Consider the following 25,499-nt stretch of genomic DNA (forward strand, 5'->3'; position numbering starts at 1 on the left):
ACAAGGAGTAATAAAGCAGGCTCCACTCCCCCTACCCCACCCTGCAGTGAAGCATTTCACAGGGTCAGCATTTGGGAGCTTTGATTTGTTTTGTTTTAAGGATCTGAGTGTGAACTGACTGCTAAATCCCATAAGGTTGGTTGTTTTTTCCAGACTAACCAAGAAGCGAAAGAAAGAAAGAAAGAAAGAAAGAAAGAAAGAAAGAAAGAAAGAAAGAAAGAGAGAGAGAAAGAAACAAACCACATTATACCTTGAAGAAAAGGCAATCTTTGTAGGTACTGCCACCTAAAATCAAATCCTCAAAAATAAAGACAGGCAAGATTTTGTCATTAAAATGATATAATTTGTGCTGTTATTTGGCTTAACAAAAATAGAAATCTTTTTGTAAAAACATCTTGAAGTAGTTTGGCAGTTCTTCATCCTCGGCTAACTTTAGAGCACGCTTATCAACCCATATACAGACACAGCTGACACAGAAGACGAGCCCACCCCCTTTCCTGGAAGGGGGAGGAGCTAAACACCACTGTGGAACTAGACCACCATTTCTGACGGCAGACAACCTCTGCCTCACACAGCTACTCTGACCTCAAAATAAAGAGGTATCCCCAACACACTCTAAAGAACTCACTATGTGACCTTCTGTCGCACTCCCTGGACCTCCAGAGAGGCTTAGGGGCTAGAGATAGAATGCAGCCACCAAGAGCTAAAAAGCTCATCAATGAAGCCCGCCCCTGGACTCACCACTACCGAGGTGGTAGGCACACCTACACATGCTCTAATGCATGTCACAGAGGTCCCGTGCCCGGAACCCTGCCACTCCATGCCCTGTACACTTATGTATCCAGCTCTTAAACTGTGCCTAGTCTTCCACACTCGGTAAGCAGCTAGCTAAGTGCTTCCCTGAGCTCTATGGCTGTTACAGCATCCTCCTGGACCTGAGGAGGGACAGTGGGAACTCCTGATCTGTGGCTGGTTAGTCGAAAGCAAAAGACATCTGGGCCTCTGGTTGGTGTCCAAAGTGGGCCCAAGCTGGCTAACTTCAGGTGGCTGGGCCACTAGAGGGACTCGCAGCAGGTCCCTACAGACAGGAAGTGAAGGCTGTAGGAAAGGCCCCACACCGATGCTGTCAGAGGTGCTAGGAAGAAACAGGGCACGGGTACATGTGCACATTAGAAAATAACTTTTGGGGGGTCTGTCCTCTCCTTCCACTGTGGTTCCAGGGATTGAATTCAGGTGGTCAGGCTTGGTGGCAGGAGCTTTCACCCACGTTTATCTCACCACCCAGCAACACTTTCATGCATGTAGAGCACTGTTAAGGTATGGAAGGCCGGTCCCTCGGGTTGTTGGCTGGAACAAGTTAATTACACTTAATGAGGATTACAACTTAACACTATTACAGTTGAAGGGTTAGTTGAAATGTCAATAAAATGTTAAAGAAATAGCAGCAGCCCCTAAGCTGTGGACTTCGGGAGTTTTCAGCTCATATTCAAATGAGAATTAAACCGAACAGCCCCAGACACTGCTGGCTCACCTTATCCTGTAAGGAGAAGGTCCCAGGAAAACCAGCAAACAGAAACTTGTTCTTCACTTTCAACTTGCCCAGATTTGCTACTATCAGGTTATTTGATCTGGAACTTTCTGGGATGAGAAGCACAGGGGCACCGGCCTCAATATCCAGAAGAACCCGCGAGCAGCGCTGCGCCTGGTCCCTCACCTGGTGGGAAAGGAAGTATGCCGGGGCTCAGGTAAGGCTCCAGCTTTGTCATCAGACCACCACGGAGCCCAGACACTTTCAGAAACATACACACAAGAGCTTATTTGTGGCCACCACAGAAAATTAGAATCAGAAACAAACCGATAATGCCAAGTCCCCAAATATTTGGAAATTAAATTTCATACTTCTCAATAACCTACAGATTAGAGAATAAATCATAAGTGGCATTGGAAGCTATCTCACAAGGATGGAGAAAACACATTACACTACGGGACACATGTGAGCCATGTAACAAGTTCTCTGTCCATCTGAGTGGCTCTGCAGGCTTGCGCTGCCGCCTACCCAGCCTTTCTTTTTTTTGGTTGGTTGGTTTGGTTTTTTTTGTTTTTGTTTTGTTTTGTTTCAAGACAGGTCCCTGTGTAGGCCTGGCTGTCATAGAACTCGCTCTGTAGACCAGGCTGGCCTTGAACACAGAGATCCACCTGCCTCTCAAGTGTTGGGATTAAAAGCATGTGACACCATGTCTAGCAAACAATTTGTTTTATGCATATGTGTGTTTTCTTAAATGTATATATGTGCACAGGAAGGTAGAAGAGGGCATCAAATTCCTTGGAGATGGAGTTACAGGCAGTTGTGAGCTGTCTTATGGGTGCTGGGAACCCAAACTGGGTCCTCTGCAAGAGCAGCCAGTGCTCTTAACCATTTGTGCTACTTTTTAAAAACTACAACTTTGTAGTACAAAGGGTTTGGGGGAGGGGAGTGCATTCTGAGAATTGAAACTTAGGCTCTGTTACTGAGCAATGCCCATGAAAAGACTCTTTAAACTTTTTAATTTATTTAATATAGTGCATTCCGTGGGGGTGAGAGGGGGTGCATTCTGTGGCACACGTGCAGAGGTCAAAGGATAACTCTGTGGTGTTAGTTCTCGCCTTCCGCCTTTACATGGAGTCGATGGATCAAACTCAGGATGCCAGGCTTCTGTGCAAGCCCTTTAAATGCTGAGTTGACATTTTACGTGCCTGCCCACACTATCTCACTGGGTATCACCGTAACTCATTAGCTTGTTTTCTTGTTGCTATCATCGGGCTAATTTACACTGAGAGAGTCATTTTTCTTTGGACTATAGCCACTGGTGGGTTGCCCATGCACAGCTAATGGACTCAATGGATTATTCAACACAAAAGAGGAAGAAGACAAAGGTGGAAGTGTAACTTTTTAGACTTCTGAGAGGAACTTGAGGGGAGAAATAGGGGTATTCATAATGCAAATACATTGTATACATGTATACAATTCTCAAAGGAAAAACATAAAATATGTTTAAATAATTTTTAAAAGATTAAAAAATAAATAGTAAGACTATCTAGGCAAGGTAACACTTGCCTACAATTCCAGTGGTCGAGCTACAGCAGATGGACCACAAGTCTAAGGCCTCCCTAATCTGCACAGTGAGTTAAAAACCAGCATGGCTTACACAGTAGGACACTGCCTCACAAAGCAAGGTCTGGGGGTTGTAGCTCAATGGCAGGACAGTCGGTGCTCAGCGCCAGGCCCTGCAGTCCACCTCCAGCACAAAGTGGAGGAAATGACTAAGGCACTAAGGGTGCCATGAGCTGACATGTCCAGGAAGGTTTCACCCATTGGGAAAGTCATCCAACAGTTTCCAGAAGTGACCTTACTTAAGTCCTCAAAGTGTCACAGAAACCCCTTCAATTATTTTTACAGAAACCTAAAGCTAAACTTCAAAGGAACTTAAGGTGTGACGTAAAGATGAGGAATCAACCTGCCACACAGAGCACACACTGGTAAACAGAAAATACCCCTCCTTCCCTCAGTGAAATGTTATAGATTTATCTCTGGAGGCTCAAAAGTTCTGCTGGCCACGGACTAGAGAGATGGCTCAGCAGATGCGAGCACGTACTGCTCTTCCAGAAGACCTGAGTGCCTTTCCCAGCACACACACCGGGCAGCTCCAAAGGAACAGATGCCTCCATCTTCTTACGGCACATACGTTCATGTGCACACCCTCACACACAGAGGCACACCACTCACATAACTACAAATCATAAATAGCTTTTAAAGTTCTATTGATCGGGGCTGTGGAACAGCCTAATGGGTACTGCGTTAGCTGTGTGGACAGGAGGACATGAACTTCGAGCTGCAGAACCCACACGTGCTCACCAGATCTCATCATAAACCCGATACAGCCTAGAAGCACAGAGTCTTGCGCTGGGTAGGCCTGTGGGCGTGTCTGGGGTGGCAGGGGACATCTAAACTGGTATGGGATGGCCCAGCCCCGTATCACCCAGGCAGAGGGTTCAGAGCTGTTTAAGCACAGAGAAGAGGAGCTGAGCGAGCGAGCAAGCGAGCACGCATGCGTGCATGTCTCTCTGCTCTGGACTGCAGCTGGGATGTGGCCAGTTGCTAGAAGCTCCAGCCACTATGACTTCCCTTTTATGATGGCCTGAACCTCAAGTTATATGCAAAAGAAACTCTTTCTTCCCTGAGCTGCTTTTTCTTGGGGTATTTTGTCAGAGCAACAAAAATGAAACTAGAACACGATGTAAAAGTCCGGCATGGCAGCATACGACTGTAACTGCCGTGCTAGGGAGCGGAGACAGGAGGATCCCAGTGACTTGCTGGCCAGCCATGCTAACTGAAACAGCAAGCTTCAGGTTCAGTGAGAGACCCTGTCTCAAAAACATACAGAGAAGTGATTGAGTAAAATGCCCCATGTCAACCTCTGATCCGCACGTGTGCCCACATAAGCAAACACACCTCTGTCTCTCCAATACCCCTCCACCCCCCACCACGGATCAGCCCAGTTAAAAAGGCAACTTGGAGACATGATGCTACCCACCGTCTGACCCTCGATAGCAGCCCGCTGGCGCCCTAACACATCTTGCAGCTGAGTGAAGTGCTGAATGAAGGCCACCACCTCGGCCTGAAAGCGCTGCGTGTGCACATACTGAACAGAGGCCATCTGGAGGCTCACACGAATGTCATGCTCTCTCTGGAGCAGAGGGTCTGGCTGCCCATATCTGGAAATTGGGAGAAAAACAGAACTCAGATAATAGCAAGATTTGAGTATTAAAAGAAAACTAAAGTTGATTTAAGGGCTTCCCCTCCAAAAAGCTTTAACTATTAAAATGGAAAAATCCCAAGTCAAGCCCATTAATACTTTTCTTTTTTTTTTTTTCTTTCTTTATTTATTTATTTGGTTTTTCAGACAGGGTTTCTCTGTGTAGTCTTGGCTGTCCTAGACTTACTCCATAGACCAGGCTGACCTCCAACTCACAGAGATCCACCTGCCTCTGCCTCCCAAGAGCTGGGATTAAAGGCCAGGGTCACTGGGCCCAGCTTCAGAAGTTGCCTTTTTGTCAGTAAAATGCAGACTGTGGATTTAAAGATGAACAGAGGACTTTTACATCACACAGAATCTAATGGTCCATGATGCCACAGTAAGAAATGATTACCCAGGATGTAGTCAGTGGGGGAGGGATTCATAATTAATAAGGAAGGCACGTTTGTGCCAAGCAGAGAATTAAGGAGTTCACATTAATCGTGTCATCTATTGTGGAACCATGCATTGTGGTATCTAAAAGAAGCATATCAATCTCAACTCTCAAGTCCAAATCCTCAGCAGAGTACGGTAACCTCACATGAGGAGTTCTGAGAGTGGAGGGAGAGGGAGGTCAGGGCGACTGAAGCCCAGCCTTTGCTCATGTGAGCCAGCACTCTACCGCTCAGCTACATGCTCAGCCCACAGACGTTCAGGGATACTGCTTTTCTCAGCACTAACGGAACCTCAGCACACTAAAAGTAGGGAGGGGGCTGAACAGGAGCCTGGACCTTCCGTAAGAATGCCTGGGGGCAGGACTAGACACCCACACTTTCTAATAACACTCAGGAAAGCTGGAAACCTCATCCAGGAAAATCATTCCTTAAAGTAAGCACACAGGCCTAGAGATGCCTTCTACAGTCCAGCTGGGAATTCCCTCCGAGTCACGGTCATCAGCGAAGCCAGCACTCACAGGAGCAGGAGCAGTGCGCTCAGACTGAAATTGTGCAAGAATTCTCAGTGCTACCTGGAAGCCTGGAGGGTGCTAAGCTCCACTACAGACAGAGGAAAAGCGGCACACAGAGGTTACGTGAGTTGGCCCCAGGTCACACAGCAGGTTGATGTTAGCGAATAGGGTCTGGGTATTCTGACAATTGGGATTATTTCAATCCTATCCCATTCTAATGGCACTAAGTAAACTCCAACCAACTAATCTCCAACACAAATCTTTAATATGATTCAATATAAATCAAGACTCCTCACAAGCTAGATCTTTTCAATTTTACTTTAAAAAGTAAAATTTGTTTCATTGTTTAATCAATAACAATTTTAAACAGTGAGCTGGCAAGACAGCTCAATGGATAAAAGCACTTGCTGCCAAGCTTTGAGACCTTGGTTCGATCCCCAGAGCCCACATGGTATAAGCAGAGAACCAGCTCTCCAAGTTGTCCTCTAACCTCCATATACACACTGTGGTAGACACACAGAAAATAAACAAATGTAGCTAGAGAGATGGCTCAGCAGTTAAAAGCACTGACTGCTCTTCCAGAGGTCTTGAGTTCAATCCCCAGCAACCACATGGTGGCTCACAACCATCTGAAATGGAATCTGAATCCCTCTTCTGGTATGCATGAAGACAGAGCACTCATATACATAAAATAAATAAATACATCTTTTTTAAAAAATGTAAAGAAATAAACAAACGCAAAACAATGTTTAAAAAACTCCAAATAGCAGTGATCAGGACACACAGCTAGGGAAGACGAACACACTGTGCAGCAGTGATCAGGACACATAGCTAAGAAAGACAGGCATGCTGCGCAGCAGTGATCAGGACACACAGCTAGGGCAGATGTGCATGCTGCGCAGCAGTGATCAGGACACACAACTAGGGAAGACATGCACGCTGTGCAGCAGTGATCAGGACACACAGCTAGGGAAGACGTGCATGCTGCGCAGCAGTGATCAGGACACACAGCTAGGGCAGATGTGCACGCTGCACAGCAGTGATCAGGACACACAGCTAGGGCAGATGTGCACGCTGCACAGCAGTGATCAGGACACACAGCTAGGGCAGATGTGCATGCTGCACAGCAGTGATCAGGACACACAGCTAGGGCAGATGTGCATGCTGTGCAGCAGTGATCAGGACACACAGCTAGGGCAGATGTGCATGCTGCACAGCAGTGATCAGGACACACAGCTAGGGCAGATGTGCATGCTGTGCAGCAGTGATCAGGACACACAGCTAGGGCAGATGTGCATGCTGCACAGCAGTGATCAGGACACACAGCTAGGGCAGATGTGCATGCTGCACAGCAGTGATCAGGACACACAGCTAGGGCAGATGTGCATGCTGTGCAGCAGTGATCAGGACACACAGCTAGGACAGATGTGCATGCTTTACTTGAAAGTCTGGAAGATGAGAGCCTCTTCTCCACTTGTGGTGAAGCGTTCTCTGTAGAAGTCTCCATGTGGCGTGAGGTCACTCAGAGACAAGCTCCCGATGCTTCCCTGCAAGGCCAGGTCTCCCTCTACATGTGTTAAAATTAGAACATGTTATTACAGACCTCTTCTGAAATCATTTAATATGGCTGAGTTAAAACTGACATGTACGTGACTCCAACTTCCACTTCTTAATCAAACTAAATGTCAGAGGTAAATTTTCGGATGCCAAGACACCAGAAAACCATTTGACACGTTATTTCTAAGGGTGTCAATTCCAGAGTCTAAAAGAGCTAAACAAGTCTGCACACATCAGCAACACTGCATAGTGGGGGCGCATCTACAGGCAAAGGGGTCCCACTAAAAGCCCTGCCAACTTCAAGGACAAACGCTGGCAGCTGCAGACAGGAGCAGGGCTCTCTGAGACCAGAGCACTGCCTAGAAGGGAGAGAACCATCCGCAAAAGAATAAAAGGAGGAAGCGTCTGTGTCGGCTGCTCAAGCAACACTGAGTGGGCTTGGAGTGACTTGGTAAGGGAAGAAAGTCAGCTGGTGCGTGGGGATAGACGGTGCTGACAGGAGCACAGCCCTGGGGTGAGAGAACGCAGCTGGGTTCTTGGGGTGCATGCTACTGGAACGTGAGCATAAAATTATTTTTCCTGAGAGGTACAGTGGCTCCCTGGAGTTGGAGACAGCCTGGACTGCACACATGTTCCAGAGCAGCCACTGAACTACTCCTTGTACGGGACAAAACCATCATAACTTTATACAACTGTCACTATGATCACCAAGGGATATAAAGCCCTCTGGCAGACCAGCTCAGCTCTCTAGTGACTCAAAGGCATATATTGATTTTTCGATTCCTAATATCCTCTAATAAAAATGCCATGCTTCTCCAGATGAAAGATCATTCTTCTGGGATGCTTTTCTAAAATAATACCAGGCACGAGATCTCTATCTCAGTTCATTTCTTCTCCAAACAATATTGCTGACTTCATGACGGCACCAGCATCTTCTCTTCACTGCTGCATTACACGGTCCTTAAAGAGGCAGCAGCGCTTGAGCTTGTGCTTTATAAACCCTATCACTTAGAACGTGACAGGTAATTGCAATTGTGCTCTTGTAAAAATTCTAACCTGCAAGGGCAGGGCAGTGGTGGCGCATACCTTTGATGCCAGCACTTGAGAGACAGAGGTAGGTGGATCTCTGAGTTCAAAACCAGCCTGGTCTACAGAGTGAGTTTGAGGATAGCCAGGGCTACACAGAGAAACCCTGGCTCAAAAACAAACCAACAAACAAAGACCAAAAAAGAATTCCAACCTGCAAAAGCCCACCAGAAAGGAGCCAAGTTGCTACAACGCCCTGCTGCAGCAAGCTATACCCTCTCCTGGGGGCACCCCTACCTAAGAGTACAAACAGAAAGTGCTTGTCCCATTTTCCCATAGACAACCCTTTGAGCTGCCTGTCTTCCAGACCTAATTATTAATAGCTCTTCACTCTCAAAACTATCACAATTTGAGCTGGGCATGGTAGTGCCTGCCTTTAATCTCAGCACTGGGAAGGCAGAGGCAGACGGATCTCTGTGAGTTCGAGGCCAGGCTGGTCTACAAAGTGAGTCCAAGACAGCCAAGGCTACACAAAGAAACCCTGTCTCAAAAAACAAAAAACAAAAAGCCTATCACAATTTGAACAAGACATTATCTGGTCATCCTACACAGAAAGATGCCGGGGCCCATCCAATCTTCAGAATAAGACTTTTGGGGTGAGGCAGGAGAGGAGCAGGGAGGATGCTATACCTCCAGACAATATTGATTCCAAAGCCAGGACTGGGAGCCACCACCGTGAGGATGACCATGACAGTTCCCTCAGCCAAGCCACAGTTGTGCACCTTCCTTGGCGGGTGAGGACAACTAGTCTTGTGCTGGGTGTTGGGATACTTACGGGACCATGCAAACTTGACTTTGTCCCACTTACCAATCATCTCCACATGTGCTACTAATTTGGACACATTTGCTTTAGCAAGCTCGCTGGTGGCCTTGCTCAGCACAAGAGAAAGCGAATGAACCTACGACACAAGATACAAAGCAAAAAGCAAGTTACCGAGGGGAACAGGAAATGGCAAAGCAGAATGGATGAGAACAAGGACAGGCTTAGAAAGGTGAAGGTAGGCCGGACGTGGTGGCGCACTCCTTTAATCCCAGCACTCGGGAGGCAGGGGCAGGTGGCTCACTGTGAGTTCGAGGCCAGCCTGGTCTACAAAGTGAGTCCAGGACAGGCAAGCCTAACACAGAGAAACCCTGTCTCAAAAAAAAAAAAAAAAAAGAAAGAAAGAAAGAAAAGAAAGGTGAAGATAAACATTTATTTATTTATTCAGTGTGGTGTGGTATGTGCTTGTGTGTGTGTGTGTGTGTGTGTGTGTGTGTGTGTGTGTGTGTGTGTGTGTGTCTACACGTGTACAAGTGTATCTGGGCTTGTACATGTATGTGGAGGTCAGAGGGAACCCTGTGGGGAGAGTGTTCTCTCCTTTTCTCCTTCCACTGCACAGGTTCTGGGAATCAGCTCATCCTGTCAGGCTGGGTAGCAGGCACTACACCTGCTGAGCCACCTCGCCAGCCCAAACCTGACATGATGCCAGTTTCATTTGTGCAGAGCTGATGGAGCACTGAGGAGGAATTCTAACTTCAGACCCTGTGGCCTCTCCTCTACACCCCATCTGAAGGTGGTGAAAGGTTCCGCAGTGTAAGACAAGGTTTCCCATCTTAGCATTCTTTGTTAGCACTGCACAGTTCTGTAATGGCTCACAGACCTGGGAAGTCTACGTAGGCAAATGATGAAACGGAATCATGTCTAACACTTTGAACCCATACTTAGCAGAGGTCTCTGCTCAGCACTGGACTTCAGGTGGACAGAGGCTTCATTACACTAAAGGAATCCCAACCACAGAAAGCGCTTTTTCAGAATTTTGGGTCGGCCCCCAACTCTTCTGCCTTAGGGACCAGGCACTGACGGAAAAGATGGAAGGAGCAGGAGATGGAAGGACATATGTGCCATACACTCCTTTGTCCTCAAAGCCTTCACGGAGTAGGGGCTCAGGATCTGCCAGGTGGGTAAGTAACTCAAAGAGAAAGAAAAAGATGATGGCAGAAGGAAGGAAAAGTCCCTATGGAAGGCAAGAAAGTGGACAGAGCATGGTCGTCCCAGCAGCAACCTTAGGCGGACAGAGATGCTCTGACTGCTCTGCCGGGTACCACAGAAGGATCTCAAGACATCAAGGTCCCAGAAAAAGGTAAAATAAAACTCCTCAGCACTGAGTCTCCAAGGATTACACACCCTGGGTCTAAAAACTGCTTTATTGGAAGGAACCCAGGTGTTATGGCATGGCACCTTCAAATCGCTGGAAGGCCCACCTGTCCTCTGCCTCCTGCCTCAGTGACAAGAAGCACTTGCCACTGGAATGCTGTGTTCTCTCCAAGAAGTGCACCTGAAGCTGGACAGTGGTGGTGCATGCCTTTAATCTCAGCACTTGGGAGGCAGAGGGGGGAGGATCTCTGTGAGTTCAAGGCCCGCCTGGTCTACAAAGCGAGTTTGAAGACAGTCAGGGCTGCACAGAGAAACCCTGTCTCAAAGAAGAAGAGGAAGAGGAGGAGGAGGAGGAAGAGGACCTGAATCAGACCCACCCCACTAACTTCCAATCCCCAAGGCAGGACGAAGTCACGTGGAAAGTAGGAGGACTGCGGGCATGTGGAGACACAAGATGGACGGCTCACTTTACATACAAGAGACTAAAGAAACAAGGCAGCAAATGTAACACAGGGGCCTAGTTGGGCGCTGACTCAGACTTTCACGTGTTGTTTTACTGACCTCATCTTATTCTATAGCTAACTTAGCTCTCGGGAAAGCCTAACACTGCAGAGACCAAAGGGAGGGAGGCCTCTCGAACCATTCGTGCTTCCACAATTCACTCAGAAAAAGGCATCTGTGCAACATTCTGAGTGTGGCCTGTTGGTGTTGCAGAACACTGAGGCACGGATGTCAGTGTAGTGAGAGGGACAGTGACTGTGATTATATAAGAAAAACACCCTTACTTCCTTCTAGAAACAAATGTGGGGGTCTGATGATATCTAGAATTTACTATAATTTTGTTTTTGTTTTTGAGGTAGTCTCACTATCCCATCCTGACTTTAATTTTATTAGCATTTACTTATTTGCATGTGTTTGCAGACATGGATGTGGAGGTCAGAGAACGACTTCTTCTGCCATGTGGGGCATCAGGCTTGACAGCAGACACCTCTACCCTCTGAACCATCTGAGTGAGCAGCCCTAGACTTTGTTTTAAAAGACCTCAGTGAAGAAGAAAGAAAGAAAGGTGATATGACAAGTTATAGCATTGGAAAAATGGAGGTTCATGACTCATTAGGAATCCACCCTAATAATAATGTTCAAAATTTTTTGTTTCAAGAACTACACAGCCGAGAAGCCTTTATCTAGCCCTGTTCTCCCACACCATTCTATGCAAAGCCCCCGGGAGCACGCCACACCTTCTCGTAGCAGAGAAGGCTTCCTCAGGCAGATCTCCACAGGCACAAGGAGAACGAAGTCACCTTTATACATATTAAATCCAGTCAAAGAATGACTGAACACTGCCACTTCTGGTCAGCTTGCTAGGCCCGATGCCCCAGAACCTCAGTGCACAGCCGAGTAGTGTATTTACTGCCCACTGCACAAGAGGCAGCACTGGCTTTCCCCCCATCTCTCCCTCCCGAGTCCCCCTGCTGTGGCATAGAAAAGTACGACAACCCCAGCATGGGGTGGTAGAGCCCCTTCCTGGCTGCTCCCAGCAGTGAGTGCAAGGCCGAGTGCATCACGGCACACAGCTACTGTTGCATAGGTGCCAGCACTCTGACGGGTGCTAGTTACAACAGGCCTGTATAGCTCAAAATGGTCAACTCCATGCACCCGCCTGCTGTTCCACCGTAAATGGCTGGCTGCCTTAAACCCAACCTTAAATACTACCTTATGTGATTTGTTTTTAAATATTTATCATATGAATATCAAGGTTAAGTTACAAGCATGACAATCCACATCATAATAAAAACTGTAATAGCAACCACTCACTGGACGCTTGCTATGTGCCATGAGCCATGTGGAGGGCCTCACATTACTGTATCTAATAATGCTTGGGGCTCCCTCTATACAGGCACTGAAGCACACTACCCAAGGCAACAGGTTCCCTGACTCACCCAGGTTACAGTGCAAGGGCCGGGATTCCAACAGGCAAGCTAACTCTGCATACTGCATTCTGTGGCCACCACAGTGAGCCCAGTGAAAGCCAACAGTGCTGTGAAGGGCTGGGGAGCTACGGAAAAAGCCTGGCACAGAAGCTGCCACCATGCAACAGACACTTAGCTGGGTGTTTTGCACATGCCGTCTCACACCGTCATAGAAGATGGATGATGAGGAAACAGGCTGAAGAAGCAAAAATGATACCCTGGACTCATACGGCTTGAGGGAAAGGCACGTGCTTAAACTATATATCCTCGCTGCCTCCAGATGGGTTTTACAACAGAACCCTTTCTAAAACATGGATGTCACTAAAGCCTGCCTGTGCCCAGTCCTCTGCCAGTCAGTGCTCCCTGCAGTGCTAAGTACAGATGCTCACATTCAGATACGATCCAACCACACCCTCAGAGTAGCAATACCTTGACATCCAGCTTGGAGTTCACTGGCTCCTGGAGCTCAGACTCCATGGCCGTGCTGGACTCCACCTTCACGTTCTGAGGAAGGCCCTCGGGCGGTGCCTTCATGGCATGGTTGTCTGCGGTGGAGCCAATCCCAAAAAAGTCCAGGATCACCACCCAGGTTTGCAGGGTGATCAGCACATCCAAGCAGTTAAAGTCAACGTCGATGCTGCGGTTAATCCGACCGTAGCTGGAAGAGAACCCTGGATGCTTTCTATCCACCAAGAATATATTGATGTGGACCAAGGAATCGTCAAATTCGCTCTTCCCAGCGAGTGCCTTGGGTTCGTCCACTGAGGGGGAAGGAGGTGGGGTCTGGGGGCAGCTCTTGTCCTTCGACTCCTTTTGCTTTTTCCGAGCTGTGGAAATGGGTCTTTGATACAACTGGAAGACATTCGGTGCCTCCTCCATGTGGGAAGGGAGAGACCGGGGCATGTCGGGATACTCCACACTGGACACCGAAGGACAGGACTGGGAGAGGTACTCCTTCTGGGCTAAGCTAGATGGCTTGGGAGCCCCCCGAGACACCATCAGGCTCTTATACTTGGAGTCTGGATTCTTCTCCAGTAAGTCTTCCATGAGGAGCGAGCGCAGGGCGATCTGGATGGATAAGGTCTGCGGATGGTCTTTACTGAACTCCACCTCAAAATCCTGAAACTTTAAGCTCACAAGCCCTTGGGCGCCCAGAGTCAGGTCACCACTCAGCTGAACCTGCAGCTCCGATATACAGAAGTTGGCTTGGATCTGAGTGAAGGCTTTGGCTTCCTTCACAGACAGGGACTTCTGAGAGGCGCTAGAGAAGCTGGAGTGACTGAACAGTCCGTTCTCCTTCCTCTCTACAGAAGGTTCTCCGCAGGCACGGAGGGGGGCCTGAGGGGAGCTAGGGCAGGGGGAGGACGGGCCACTGGCTGCAAACTTATTCAGATCTTCACTGTACACGAGGTTGTCCAGCGTCTGCAGAACCTGCTCGTACACGTGCTTGGCTAACACCACCTGCAATCAAAGGCAGCAGCCCAGTTACTCCAGAGCCATTTAAAAGGTATTTGTAATTTTGTGTATGGGAATGAGGGGGAGGAGGGGGATGGGTGAGGGGTACACATGGGTGCAGGTGCCCAAGGACACGGGAAGAATCAGACACCCCGACACACCCCCAGGAGCTGAACTTACAGGCCACAGGCAACTGCCCAACATGGGTGCTGGAAACCTAACTCAGGTCTTCTGGAAGAGCAGTAGTGGCCTTAGTCCCTTGGCCATCTCTCCAGTCCCTTCCAACACTATTATTATCACAGAGAACCTCAATTTCCAGGTGGTATTTCTTTTTCTTTTTTCTAAGATTTATTTATTGTCACATTATAGATGGTTGTGAGCCACCATGTGGTTGCTGGGAATTGAACTCAGGACCTCTGGAAGAACAGGTGGTGCTCTTAACCACTGAGCCATCTCTCCAGCCCTCCAGGTGGCATTTCTATGTTTACCAAGAGGCTTTAAACTAGTTGGCATCAAAACCATCCTTTCTTTTCTGTCCTTTCTTCTTTCTGCCCACTTCTATTTGCAAGGCTCTCCCTGGCTACTTGCAGAGTAATCTATGCAAATCGATGTACAGCGTGTGCTCCTGTGCTCAGTCAGCAAAGTTACTCTTTCTTATAACACAAAATAACTGCAGAAAACAGGATGAGACTTCCAAAAGTCTAATGCGGGCACAGCGTGGGCCTGAGAAACAAGACTGTAAAACCACCACAGATCAGCAGTCAGCAGGACAAACAGTGCTTAGTACTTTTCAAACAATAATGATGATCTGCAATTGTATCTTTTTTTTTTTCTTTTTTTTCTTTCTTTTGGTCTCTTACAGTTTTCATTGTTGGGGCTGGTGTGGGACCCGGAGCCCTGTTCACAACAGGCAAACACTGTCATGGAACTGCACCCCAGCTTCTTTCTACTTTCTTTTAGTTAGAATTTCTTATTTAAAAATATTTTCAAGTACATCTTTTTTTACTAATTAAGGGCAATTAACACAGGGATCCCAACTCATATATACAGAAATTTTGACAGACTTGGAAAGTGACCGTTCCATAACCCCTAATTTAATCTTCATCCCCACAGAGTTCATTAGTGGAATGCAGCAACAGAAATGACTGATGGGGAATTTTACAAGTGAGAGATCTGGCTCTGCCACCTACACACCCTCATCAAACGCAGACATTGTGTGACAGGTATAATGTAACCGGAGGTGCATGACAGCACCTGTGATGTTCTAGCCAAAAGAGAAGCCAAGCTAAGAAAGACCCAGACTGCAGGGAAGCCTGTGTGGTTCAGACAGATCCAAACAACAGCAGATACACCACGTGGGCCACGCTGTAGGCAACTGATCAGTTTCCACACGGAATCATGGCACGGCAGATGGGGCAGGGCAAATCCAGAGAGACCTAAAACATACTGTGCCTAACTGCAATCTGCAGACCCTGCTTGGACCCTGATGCAAACAAACCAGAGCCAAGACATTCTTGAAAATCAAACGCCATCACAATACATAAGGACACACTCAGTTCAGAGACACATTCCAAATACACAAGATGAAGTGAAATAAAGCCTTCAATTTGCCTTAAGATGGTTTTATGTTTATTATCCTTGTGTGTATAGTACATGTGTGCGCACATGTGTAGTGCACGTATGTGCCACAGCATATGCAGAAGTCACAGCACAATTTTGTGGAGTCGATTTTCTCCTTCTACCTTATGTAGGTTCCGGAGACGGGACCTGGGTTGTTGAGCTTTCACAGCAGACACTTCACCTGCTAAATCATTTCACCTGCCTCCTGCCCCAAAATATTTCAAAGAAGGAAAAAAAAATGAGCCTAGTACTGAAAAGTATAAACAAGAGAATCAAATATTCAAGGTCAACCTCAGCAACACAGCAAGGCAGAGGCCAACCTGGGCTACTTGAGTAAGGGGGCCTGGAGAGACGGCTCCGCGGTTAAGAGCACGGATGCTCTTATAGAGAAACCAGGTTCCATTCCCAGCACCCACACTCTCAACCTTCATAACTCCAGTCCCAAGGGATTTGATGGCTCCCTCTGGCCTCTGTGGGCACTAGGCACACATGTGGTGCACAGACAAACATGCAAATAAAACACCCAGCCATACAAAATTAAGAAAAAGTAATTTTAAAAAAGAAAACAGAGAGAGCTGGGGGTGGGCTTCTCACCCAAAGGCTCCCACCTAGGAGCCACTGATACCAACAGAGACATGTTCCAGGGTTACCTCAGAGCAACTGCTAGACAAAGCCATGGCTACTACAGCCTGACAGAGGGGCCCTGTCCTCAGATCCTGACTGTAGTCTTTTATAACCTTACTCTTTCCTCTTGTCCAGTGAAACCACTTGTGAAGGAGAAAGGATACATAACATACAATACATACACAGTACATACACACACACACACACACACACACACACACGCCCTATCTGGCCCAACTCAATTCAGAGAGAGCAAGCCTAACTCTATTGAAAACTCTGTCAATGGCTTGAACAATCACATTGTTGTACAGTCCAGGCCAAGTGTGTCCAAAGTGGGACAAGAATTACATCCTTCTGGGAAAGAGCTGTTGGCTGTTTAAGCAGTAACTCCCCGTGCCCACTGCGGAATGGGACTAGAGTCCACTCTCCTTTGAGCCACCGGGAAAAGGCCATTGCCCAGGGACAAAATGGCACAAAGACCCCATGGTGCTGGGAGCAGCGGAGGACACATAATCCCAGCACTCGGGGAGGCTGAACGAGGAGGACCATGAGTTCAAAGTCAGCCTGGGCTACAGAGCTAGACAGGTCCCATGTTTATTAGACAAGTTATCAACAACATGAACATGTATTGATGATATCTCCTGGAACTTACATATTTCCCTCCCAACACTTAATATACATAAGTGTATACCATTATAATCTGCGTGCTATATACAATATAAATATAAAATGAATACAGATGGGGCCAAAGAGATGTCTCAGCGATTAAGAGCACTTGCTGCTGTTGCAGAGGACTCGGGTTCAATTCCCCACACCCACATAGTAGCTCACAATCATTCTTAAGTCTAGTTTAAAAGGTTTCCAACTTAAGAGCATTTCAGACTTCAAATTAGAGACAGAGATGCTCAACCATGAAGGTTTGCAAATGTCCCAAGGACTCAAAGTTCCAAAGCCTAAAATGCATCTGGCCTCCCACATCCCAGACAGGGAACAATGACTGCCCGGGCCTGAACATCAGTGCCGTGTTTGTTTACCTGAACTGGGTTGACAAACTTCCCTTCAATCTTCATGATGCTGGATGCCCCCAGGTCATCTGGACTGAGGGAGAAGGTCAGCTCAGACTCTCTCTCGATAGGGATCTTCTCCAGCTTAAACTGGATGGTGGTGTTGTTCAAGATATGAAAGGCTGGCAAAGAGAGCAGAAACGACGGACCATGAGCACTAGATCTGGTTTGTTATTGATGATCGAGTGTCCTGAATACAAAATTAAAGCCCAATGGTTATCTGATGGCAGGTTGGCTTGGCAACCGAGCCCAAGATCAAAATGCGCAGCAAGCAGAACCACAAGACAAGCTCACAACAGGGACAACGGGGAGAGGAGGTATTGTGACCTCATGATCTGCTTGGCAGCTTCAGAACCTGAAATGGTAAGGCTGAAAAGATGGCTCAAAGGGTAAATAAAGACACTTGCTGCTCAGCCTGACAACTTGAATTCTATCTCTGGAACCCACATGGCTGAGAGCCAACTCCCACAGGTTGTCCTCTGACCTCCCCACACAGCCCTGTGACATGCATGCATGTGGGCACACACACACAACAGATAAATATAATTTAAAATGTATATGAAATGGTAAACACTAAGTCAGTCCGTGGACTACCTTACATTCCCTTAGCCGTGAAAGCTAGTTTTCTAAACTGGACTGCCCCTTCCATAGCTTTCAGAAGCAGAGCCAGCTTTACTAGGCCTCAAACAGCATTCTAGCTGAGCGTTTACTCCACACAGAGAAAACTGTTTTCTAAGCATGGAAATGATGCAACCCAGTGGTCGAGTGCACACCTAGCACGCAAGGCCAGCGGCTGGTCTCCAAACCTCCAATGAATCTGTGAAGGACTTTCTGAGGACCACAGATGTTTTCAAAGGCGTTAGTTTCTTCACCAATGAACAGTCTCTAGAACGTCCCTGACCCTGTAGCTGCTCGGGTCTGAGTGTCTGCATCCAGAACACAAATGTGAAACGCCCTTCCTTGAACCCTGCACAGACCCACTCAGAAGACTGAGAGCACTAAAAAAGCATAACACTCAGAGACCAAGTTTCCTCTTCTACTTACAGTCACCTCTCGCACTACCTTAAGCTGCAGTAGGAAAAATGTGCAGCTCGGAAGAAAAGAATAGAAGTATTGCACAAAATGAGGCCACGCTGTCCAGCCACGCAAGCCTCTCTGTGAAGGAGCACTCACTCAACTTCAAAGAGCAACACTTCCAAGTACAGTCTTTTGTTGGTTAGTTGGTTTTTTCCGTTTCTCTCTCTCTCTGTGTAACCCTGACTGTCCTGGACTCACTCTGTAGACCAGGCTGGCCTCAGACTCACAGAGATCCACCCATCTCTGCCTCCTGAGCGCTGGGATTAAATGTGTGCACCACCATGCCCGGCTCAAAGAACATTCTTATTTTGTCCAAAGAGAGAAAGAAAGTAAAACCATGCCAGCCCTCTACAAAGCCGTTAAAAACACCGCTATGGTTTTTCACACATTAATCAGAAATAACCCTCAAAGGAAGGCTGTGTTATTTCCAGGGACACACACACAGGAGCTGGGTTTAGGACTTTACACACACTCAGGACATGTTTCTGCTTCTCACCTTGGCCTCTATGCAAAGACTCAAAGAAATCATGTCGTGTGAAGTGAGCCTCTTCCTGACTGTTGACACTGGTGGACCCAGAGGATGGGCAAAACGTCCGACTGACGTCAGGTCCAGCAGCATCTCTTCCTGCCAGCTGAGTGCAATTCAAAGAGTAGAGTTTAATGTCTTTGATTTCCACCTGCAGGCGGTCACTTCTGGATTCATCGTCTCCTGCCACAAAATTCTGGATGAATATCTGTCCCAAGTGTCCCACCAGCAGCTCAGGACTCCCCGGCCTCCGAGGGATAGAAACGACCGGAGACTCGATGTTTATGTTCAAGATGAGCTTCACCGTGTCTGATCGAGGGGAAGGAAGGCCAAACCCATAGATTTCATTCTCCTCCAAGACAAAGGGTTCCCGGGTCTTCTTTGGGGTTTCAAAGAGTGACACCATTTCACTGTACTCGGCAGTCTTGGTGGCTAATACTGTGGTAACTTTGGTAGCTGCGCTTTTCAACATACTGCGAAAGTTTTCTTCCAGCTCATCCATGGATAACGTCAACTCCTTCAAGAACTTAGCAGAGTGGTTATAATGCAGGGATGCCATCTTCAGGCTGAGAAAGCACTCCTGTTTGGATTTCTCAACCAACGTGAAACTCAAAGCTTCACTCAGGGCTGCGTCTTCCATTCTGACAAACACGCTTTCAAAATAGCCAATGTCACTGACTATGTTCTCGTAGCCTACGGAACTGCCAATGCTGACGACATACTGGTTCTTCACATTCTCTTGGGTCAGATCCATGAGCTGCAAACAGCCCAGGGAGCCATTCATGTCGAACGAGCTGCCCATCGACACGTTCACTTTGGTGCCTCCGATACTGGCTGTTGCGATCTTCCTGCCATGTCTCTCCCCATCGGCCATCCCCACTGTCCGAAGCAGCAGGAGGTTGAGCCTGTGGATCTCCACGGCAACCTCGGTGTTCTGCTCGTAAGTGGACTGAACTGTGCCCTGTTCCCTAATGCTTCTTTCAAGGTCAGTCATCAGAGGCTGAGGGCTCACATCATCCTTTTCCTTAGGGAAGGATTTTTGAAGAAAGCCAATGAGCTCCACAATCGTCTCTGGGTTTAGGATGATGTCCAAGTTATTCACCTGAAGGGAAATGACCTGCAGTGTGCTGTCCAAGTTCATGGACGGGCACTCTGAACTCACAAACTGATACTCCAGTTTAATGAGGGACTCTTGCTCTTTGGTGAGAATTTTTTCCAGGGAAACACCAGTGGCCGACTGGTCATTGAGGGTGGCCACATCAGTTAGGAAGGCCACATTAGGTCCAGAAACAGGAGACTGTGCCCTGCTATCCCGGAGGCTTCCTGTGGGAATATCAAAACTCAGGTTCTTATGGGAAGCCATCAAAAGGTCAAAGTCAGCACCATAAGTCTGCATAGTGTCCACCAGGAGCAACCCATGAACGGTCAGGGAGACTTCAGCATCATATGGCCTCTTCACAAAGTGAGCGTTGGTGCCGAACACCTTGAGCACTGAGATGTAGCGGCCACTGCTCTCAACACCAAGCTGCATGCAGTTCACTTTGAATTCCGCTAGAAGGAGCTGTGACTCCACTAGTACCTCCCGCGTGTGCTGCTCCAGCATCACAATGCTCTGGGTCAAGTTCATTACTGAATCCTGCAAGCTTCCCCGAGGTCCTTCCTGGGGGAAAATCTTCTCTCTGATCTGGGTGTCAGAAGGCTTCACTTCCGGCGTGGTGAGGAGAGCAAAGCAGTTCTTCAGAGCAGATATCTTATCTTCGTTGATGTGGATTTTTAAGTCAGGTAAGTTGCCTGAGAGCACAGCCCCAGGGTACTTGGGGTCTGACGTATAAATCAGCCGACGTTCTAACTGTAGGTGAACATTGAACTTCTCAACTACGTGTGTCGGCCCCACGTCGATGTCCTGCACACGTTTCCAGTTGTCTCTGACACGGCCGACCATGACCTGGAGGTCCATGAAGGTCAAGGAGTACCTCTCGTACATCTGAGTGCTCATTAGATGAGCCTGAAGCTGCTCCTCGCTGAACTCCACTCCAGAAAAGGGCGGTGTTTTCTCCCCGTTGCTGCTGCTGGTCTCTGGAGGTGGGGTGCTGGGAGGTGTGGCCAGAGGGGTCTTATACTCATCGTCACTGACCTGACTCTCTTCAGAGGCGGACCCACCCCCACTTTTCCTCCTAGCGTCTTCTACAAGGGAAAATAAATGAAAAGGCGGTAAGTGAAGTATCTCCCACTTCCTCCCTCCCTCCACCCACCCATCCTTATTCTATAATAAGTAAGGCTGGAGAGACAGCTCAATGCTTAGGAGCACTTTGTGCTCTTGCAAAGGATCCAAGCTGGGTTCCCGGCACCCACACGGCAGCTCACTGATTGCCTGTAACTCCCGTTCCAGGGAATCAGATGCCCTCTTTTGGCCTCATCAGGCTCCTACACGTGCAGTACACATAAACTCATACAAATTCACATTAAAAAATAAATTTTTAAAAAGAATCTCAAATCCTATTAAGTCACAGACATAGATATAAAACCCTGAGAATTCTATTATAAGAAATATTTCATCACTTCAGCAGCAGAAGCAGGCAGATAGATCACTCTAAATCTGAGGCCAGCCTGGTCTTACATAGTAAGTTCCAAGCCTGCCAGGCCTACATTGTGAGACCCTGCCTCAAATGATGATGATGATGATGATGATGATGATGATGACGATGATGATGAAAGAGGAGGAGAAGGAAGAAGGGAGAAGAAGAAGAAAAAGAAGAGGAGAGCTTCCACCAAGCTGATGGTTTTTTTAAGTGGATAAAAATATGGCAGATATAACATTGTGTATCTCCTATTCAAAGAGCAAGAATGAAGGACTGTGAGAATTCCCCCCAGGCTCATGCTGGGATGCCGAGGACACCAACAACTGCCAACATCTTTGTGCCTTGTCACTGACAGGGTTGTTGACACATCTCTCCCATGGCACTCTCCAAACTTACACATTTCTCCCTTTCTTGTGGTATTCACTTTGTTTCCCTTCTAGAATATTCTTGCTCTATACAATATCCTTATCTGGTACATATGGGTAGAAAAAGAAAAACAACAACACAAAGTTGTCTGTAACTGCCATACACATGCAATGACACACATGCCACCACACATGTATCATAATAATAAATAAATAAAATTTTAAAAATAAAAAGCTAACTTCCAATCTCTAGCACTGAGCATTAGAAAATGTTTATTAAAAATCAGTGTCACACGAAAGACAAAGAAAGGCCAGTGAGATGCTCCCTCACAATCCCAAGATGGCTGCAATCAAAAAGGGCAGATCACAACTAATAAAGACTTGAGGAAACTAGAATCTTCCCCGACCAGTGGGAAAGTAATCTGGTAGTCCCAAAAATGTTAAAGAGAAGGCTACCACTTGACCCAGCACCCCACCCCTGGGTAAACAGGTAAGATAACTGGCGATGTAGCTCACAAAAACATGACCTGACTGTTGACAGAGGTATTTTTTTATTAATTTATTCATATTACATCTCAATTGTTAGCCCATCCTTTGTATCCTCCCATTCCTCCCTCCCTCCTGCTTTCCCCCTACTCCCCTCCCCTATGACTGTGCCTGAGGGGCACCTCCTCCCCCTTTATATGCTCATAGGGTATCAAGTCTCTTCTTGGTAGCCTGCTATCCTTCCTCTGAGTGCCACCAGGCCTCCTCCCCATCCAGGGGACGTGGTCAAATATGGGGCACCAGAGTTCATGTGAAAGTCAGACCCCACTCTCCACTCAATGGTGGAGAGTGTCCTGTCCATCGGCTAGATCTGGGTAGGGGTTCAAAGCTTCCTGTCCATATTGTCCTTGGCTGGTGTCATAGTGTGAGTAGGACCCCTGGGCCCAGATCCACCCATCATAATGTTCTTGTAGGTTTCTAGGACCCTCTGGATCCTTCTATTTCCCCATTCTCCCATTCTTCTCTCACCTAAAGTCCCAATAGGATATCTTCCCTTCTGACCCACTTTCCTGGTAAGTGAAGACTCTCATGGGACATGCCCCTTGGGCTAGTGACAGAAGTATTATTCACACAGTGGGGTGAAGGAGGTGGGGGTGGAGTTGCAAATGTTTACTAACCAAAGAACAGATAAATAAAACCTGACATATCCATAAAGGGACTAGTAAAAGCCATAAAAAGGAATGTGCTACTATACACACACACACACACACACACACACACACACACACACACACACACACCCCATAGATGAACCTTGGAAGTATTTCAAATTAAAAAGGCAGATATGAAAAGCAACATGTTGAAATACCCCATAAGCATGAAATGTTTAGAATACACAAAGTGGAGACAAAGGATTTATGTTGGTTGCCAAAGAAGAAGGAAGAGGGTTAGAGACTGGCAGTGGGTGCACACTCAGCCTGGCTCAACTGGACATTCCGAAATGGGAATTATACCTCACGTTAGTATTAAAGAGGCAGCAGGTGAATTTTAGAGGGTTTTTTTTTTTCTCCCAATGCATTTGCCTGCATACATGTATGTGCACCACATACACGCCTGGTACCTACCTGTAGAGGTCAGAAGAGAGTGTCGGATCCTCTAAAACTGGAATTAAGAATGGCTGTGAGCCACCATGTGGGTGCTGGGAACTGAACCCAGGACATCTGCAAAGGCAGCATGTGCTCTTAACCACTGAACCACCTCCCCGACCCCAAATGTGGAAGTTCTAAAATGTTATGAACCTCTCCTGACCAGAGTTACGGTGACGCAGACAAGCTTTTGTCTCTTGACACTGACACTCTACCTTGGGCAGAGTTGGTAAGAAGCATTCGTCCAAGATCCAAAACCACCAGCACAGGATTCGTGAAGGTGAAATCATCCGGAAATATCACCTGAGGGGCGGAAATGTCCAGTCGAACAGTCCACCGCTTACTTTCCTCCTGCAAGGGAAAAATCAAACTCAGTTGCAAGCATGTTGTAACCCCAGAACTCAAGAAGCAAGAGGACCACAGGTTCAAGGCTAGCCTGGGCTACACTGCCAACTGTGACTGCTGAGGAGCTCTATAGAGGTGTCCAAGCATTCCTAAAACCCCAGCCAGGATGCTAGTCCTTGGAACTGCAACACAAGACACTCATTACTTGCTGGCTAGAGACATTACCATGGGCTGATGTTTGAAGCAGAGAGGAAAACTTAGCAAATTACTAATTTGTTTGTACTGACGATCCATGGATTAAGAGGAGGCAGAGGCATGTAGATCACTGTGAGTTTGAGGCCAGCCTGATCTACAAAGCTACTTTGAAGTAGCCTTCACATAAGCCATGAAATACAAATCAACGTTGAAATCCAAATACTTTTATTTATTCATAGACACTGGTAATCATAAATTTTTATGCCAAAATATCTTCAGGGAAATTCTAATATTTGTAATATTAGTAATTTGGCAATCGTGAATTGCCATAGTTCTTTCTGATTAAAATTGGCCTCAATTACATTCAGTAAAGGCTAGTTTATATAAACATAATCAGGAAACCCTCATCTTGTACTGCTAACATGACCAAGAACCTGAGACTAGAGACGTAGGTCATGTGACCTAGGGGAAACACTACCACTATTCTGCAATCAAATGACGCCTAGTGACATATTGCTGTACCCACAGAACAGTGCATCACTCAGCCATCATCAGAGAAGCTTCTTTTTGTGACAGTGTGCAAAAGTGAGGCTCTCTGAGCACCCCACCCTAGAGATGTCTTTATCATCCCACCCCACGCCCAAGACTCTGGGATCTATGCAGGAAAGAAGACAGAAGAAATACTGTAAGAGAAGACATATTGGCTGGGCAGTGGTAGCACACACCTTTAACCCCAGCACTCGGGAGACAGAGGCAGGTGGATCACTGTGAGTTCGAGGCCTGCCTGGTCTACACAGGAGAGCCAAGGTAACACAGAGAAACCCTGTCTTGAAAAAAACAAGAAACACTGTTGGACGACTCCAAGGAACAAAGTCCTCCAGGCACAACCCAACTGGCGGACACAACAGAGACTGTGACAGCACCCACAAGGCCTGCACAGGTTCCAATCAGACAGAAGCGCAGAGCTGAGAAGTCCTTAGGCATTTGACTTGGACCACCTCTGCCACCCTTCCGTATACAGCTGGTCCTATAGAGTTCAAAAGCAGCCACACTTGAGTAACAGCACCATCTACAGCCACGCCTGGGCAGCGCACCACCAGAAACTGCCTTTCTGGACAATGAAGCTGTTTCTTGGCTCTCACAATCTCAGGTGCCCTTCAGTCAGCTGGGCACACAGCTCCACAAAGTCACCACCACAGCTCCAGCATTGTTCTACCTAAATACCTTTAGATAACAGTAAGAGGAAGATTCTTCTGTGAACTACTTGCTAATTAAGTCTGGAGAGGGACACAGGCAAGTCTCAAAAGTTCCCTCGGTGCCCAGCATGGCGGCACACTTCTTTAATCCCAGCATTCCGGAGGCAAAGGTAAGTGGATCTCTGTGAGTTTGAGGCCAGCCTAAGTCTACAAAGAGAATTCCAGAACAGTCAGGGCTACACAGAGAAACCATGTCCCCAAAAACAAAGCAAAAGAGAAAGGAAGGAAGGAAAAGAAAGAAAGAAAGAAAGAAAGAAAGAAAGTGAGCTAGCTCAG

The 25,499-nt window shown here is 47.3% G+C and overlaps 1 protein-coding gene across 7 annotated transcripts in view; it reads right to left on the reverse strand.

Annotated features, from left to right (window-relative positions):
- The window catches only part of VPS13D (vacuolar protein sorting 13 homolog D), a 229,158-nt gene that overhangs the window by 165,008 nt on the left and 38,651 nt on the right, over positions 1-25,499 (reverse strand). For all 7 annotated transcript variants that reach the window (XR_014780258.1, XM_084787200.1, XM_084787199.1 and 4 more), the window contains 8 exons: positions 23,643-23,778; positions 18,823-21,036; positions 17,220-17,371; positions 12,916-13,947; positions 9,191-9,281; positions 7,180-7,306; positions 4,572-4,752; positions 1,532-1,714 (listed from right to left, as the gene is read on the reverse strand). Coding sequence is in view for 6 of the 7 variants with exons in the window: in XM_084787200.1 (XP_084643326.1) it covers positions 1,532-1,714; positions 4,572-4,752; positions 7,180-7,306; positions 9,191-9,281; positions 12,916-13,947; positions 17,220-17,371; positions 18,823-21,036; positions 23,643-23,778 (4,116 nt within the window). In the remaining variant the exon portion in view is untranslated. The remainder of the gene's footprint in view (positions 1-1,531; positions 1,715-4,571; positions 4,753-7,179; positions 7,307-9,190; positions 9,282-12,915; positions 13,948-17,219; positions 17,372-18,822; positions 21,037-23,642; positions 23,779-25,499) is intronic.

This window comes from Acomys minous, assembly GCF_964271855.1.
Source record: "Acomys minous genome assembly, chromosome: 6".
Lineage (NCBI taxonomy): Eukaryota > Metazoa > Chordata > Mammalia > Rodentia > Muridae > Acomys > Acomys minous.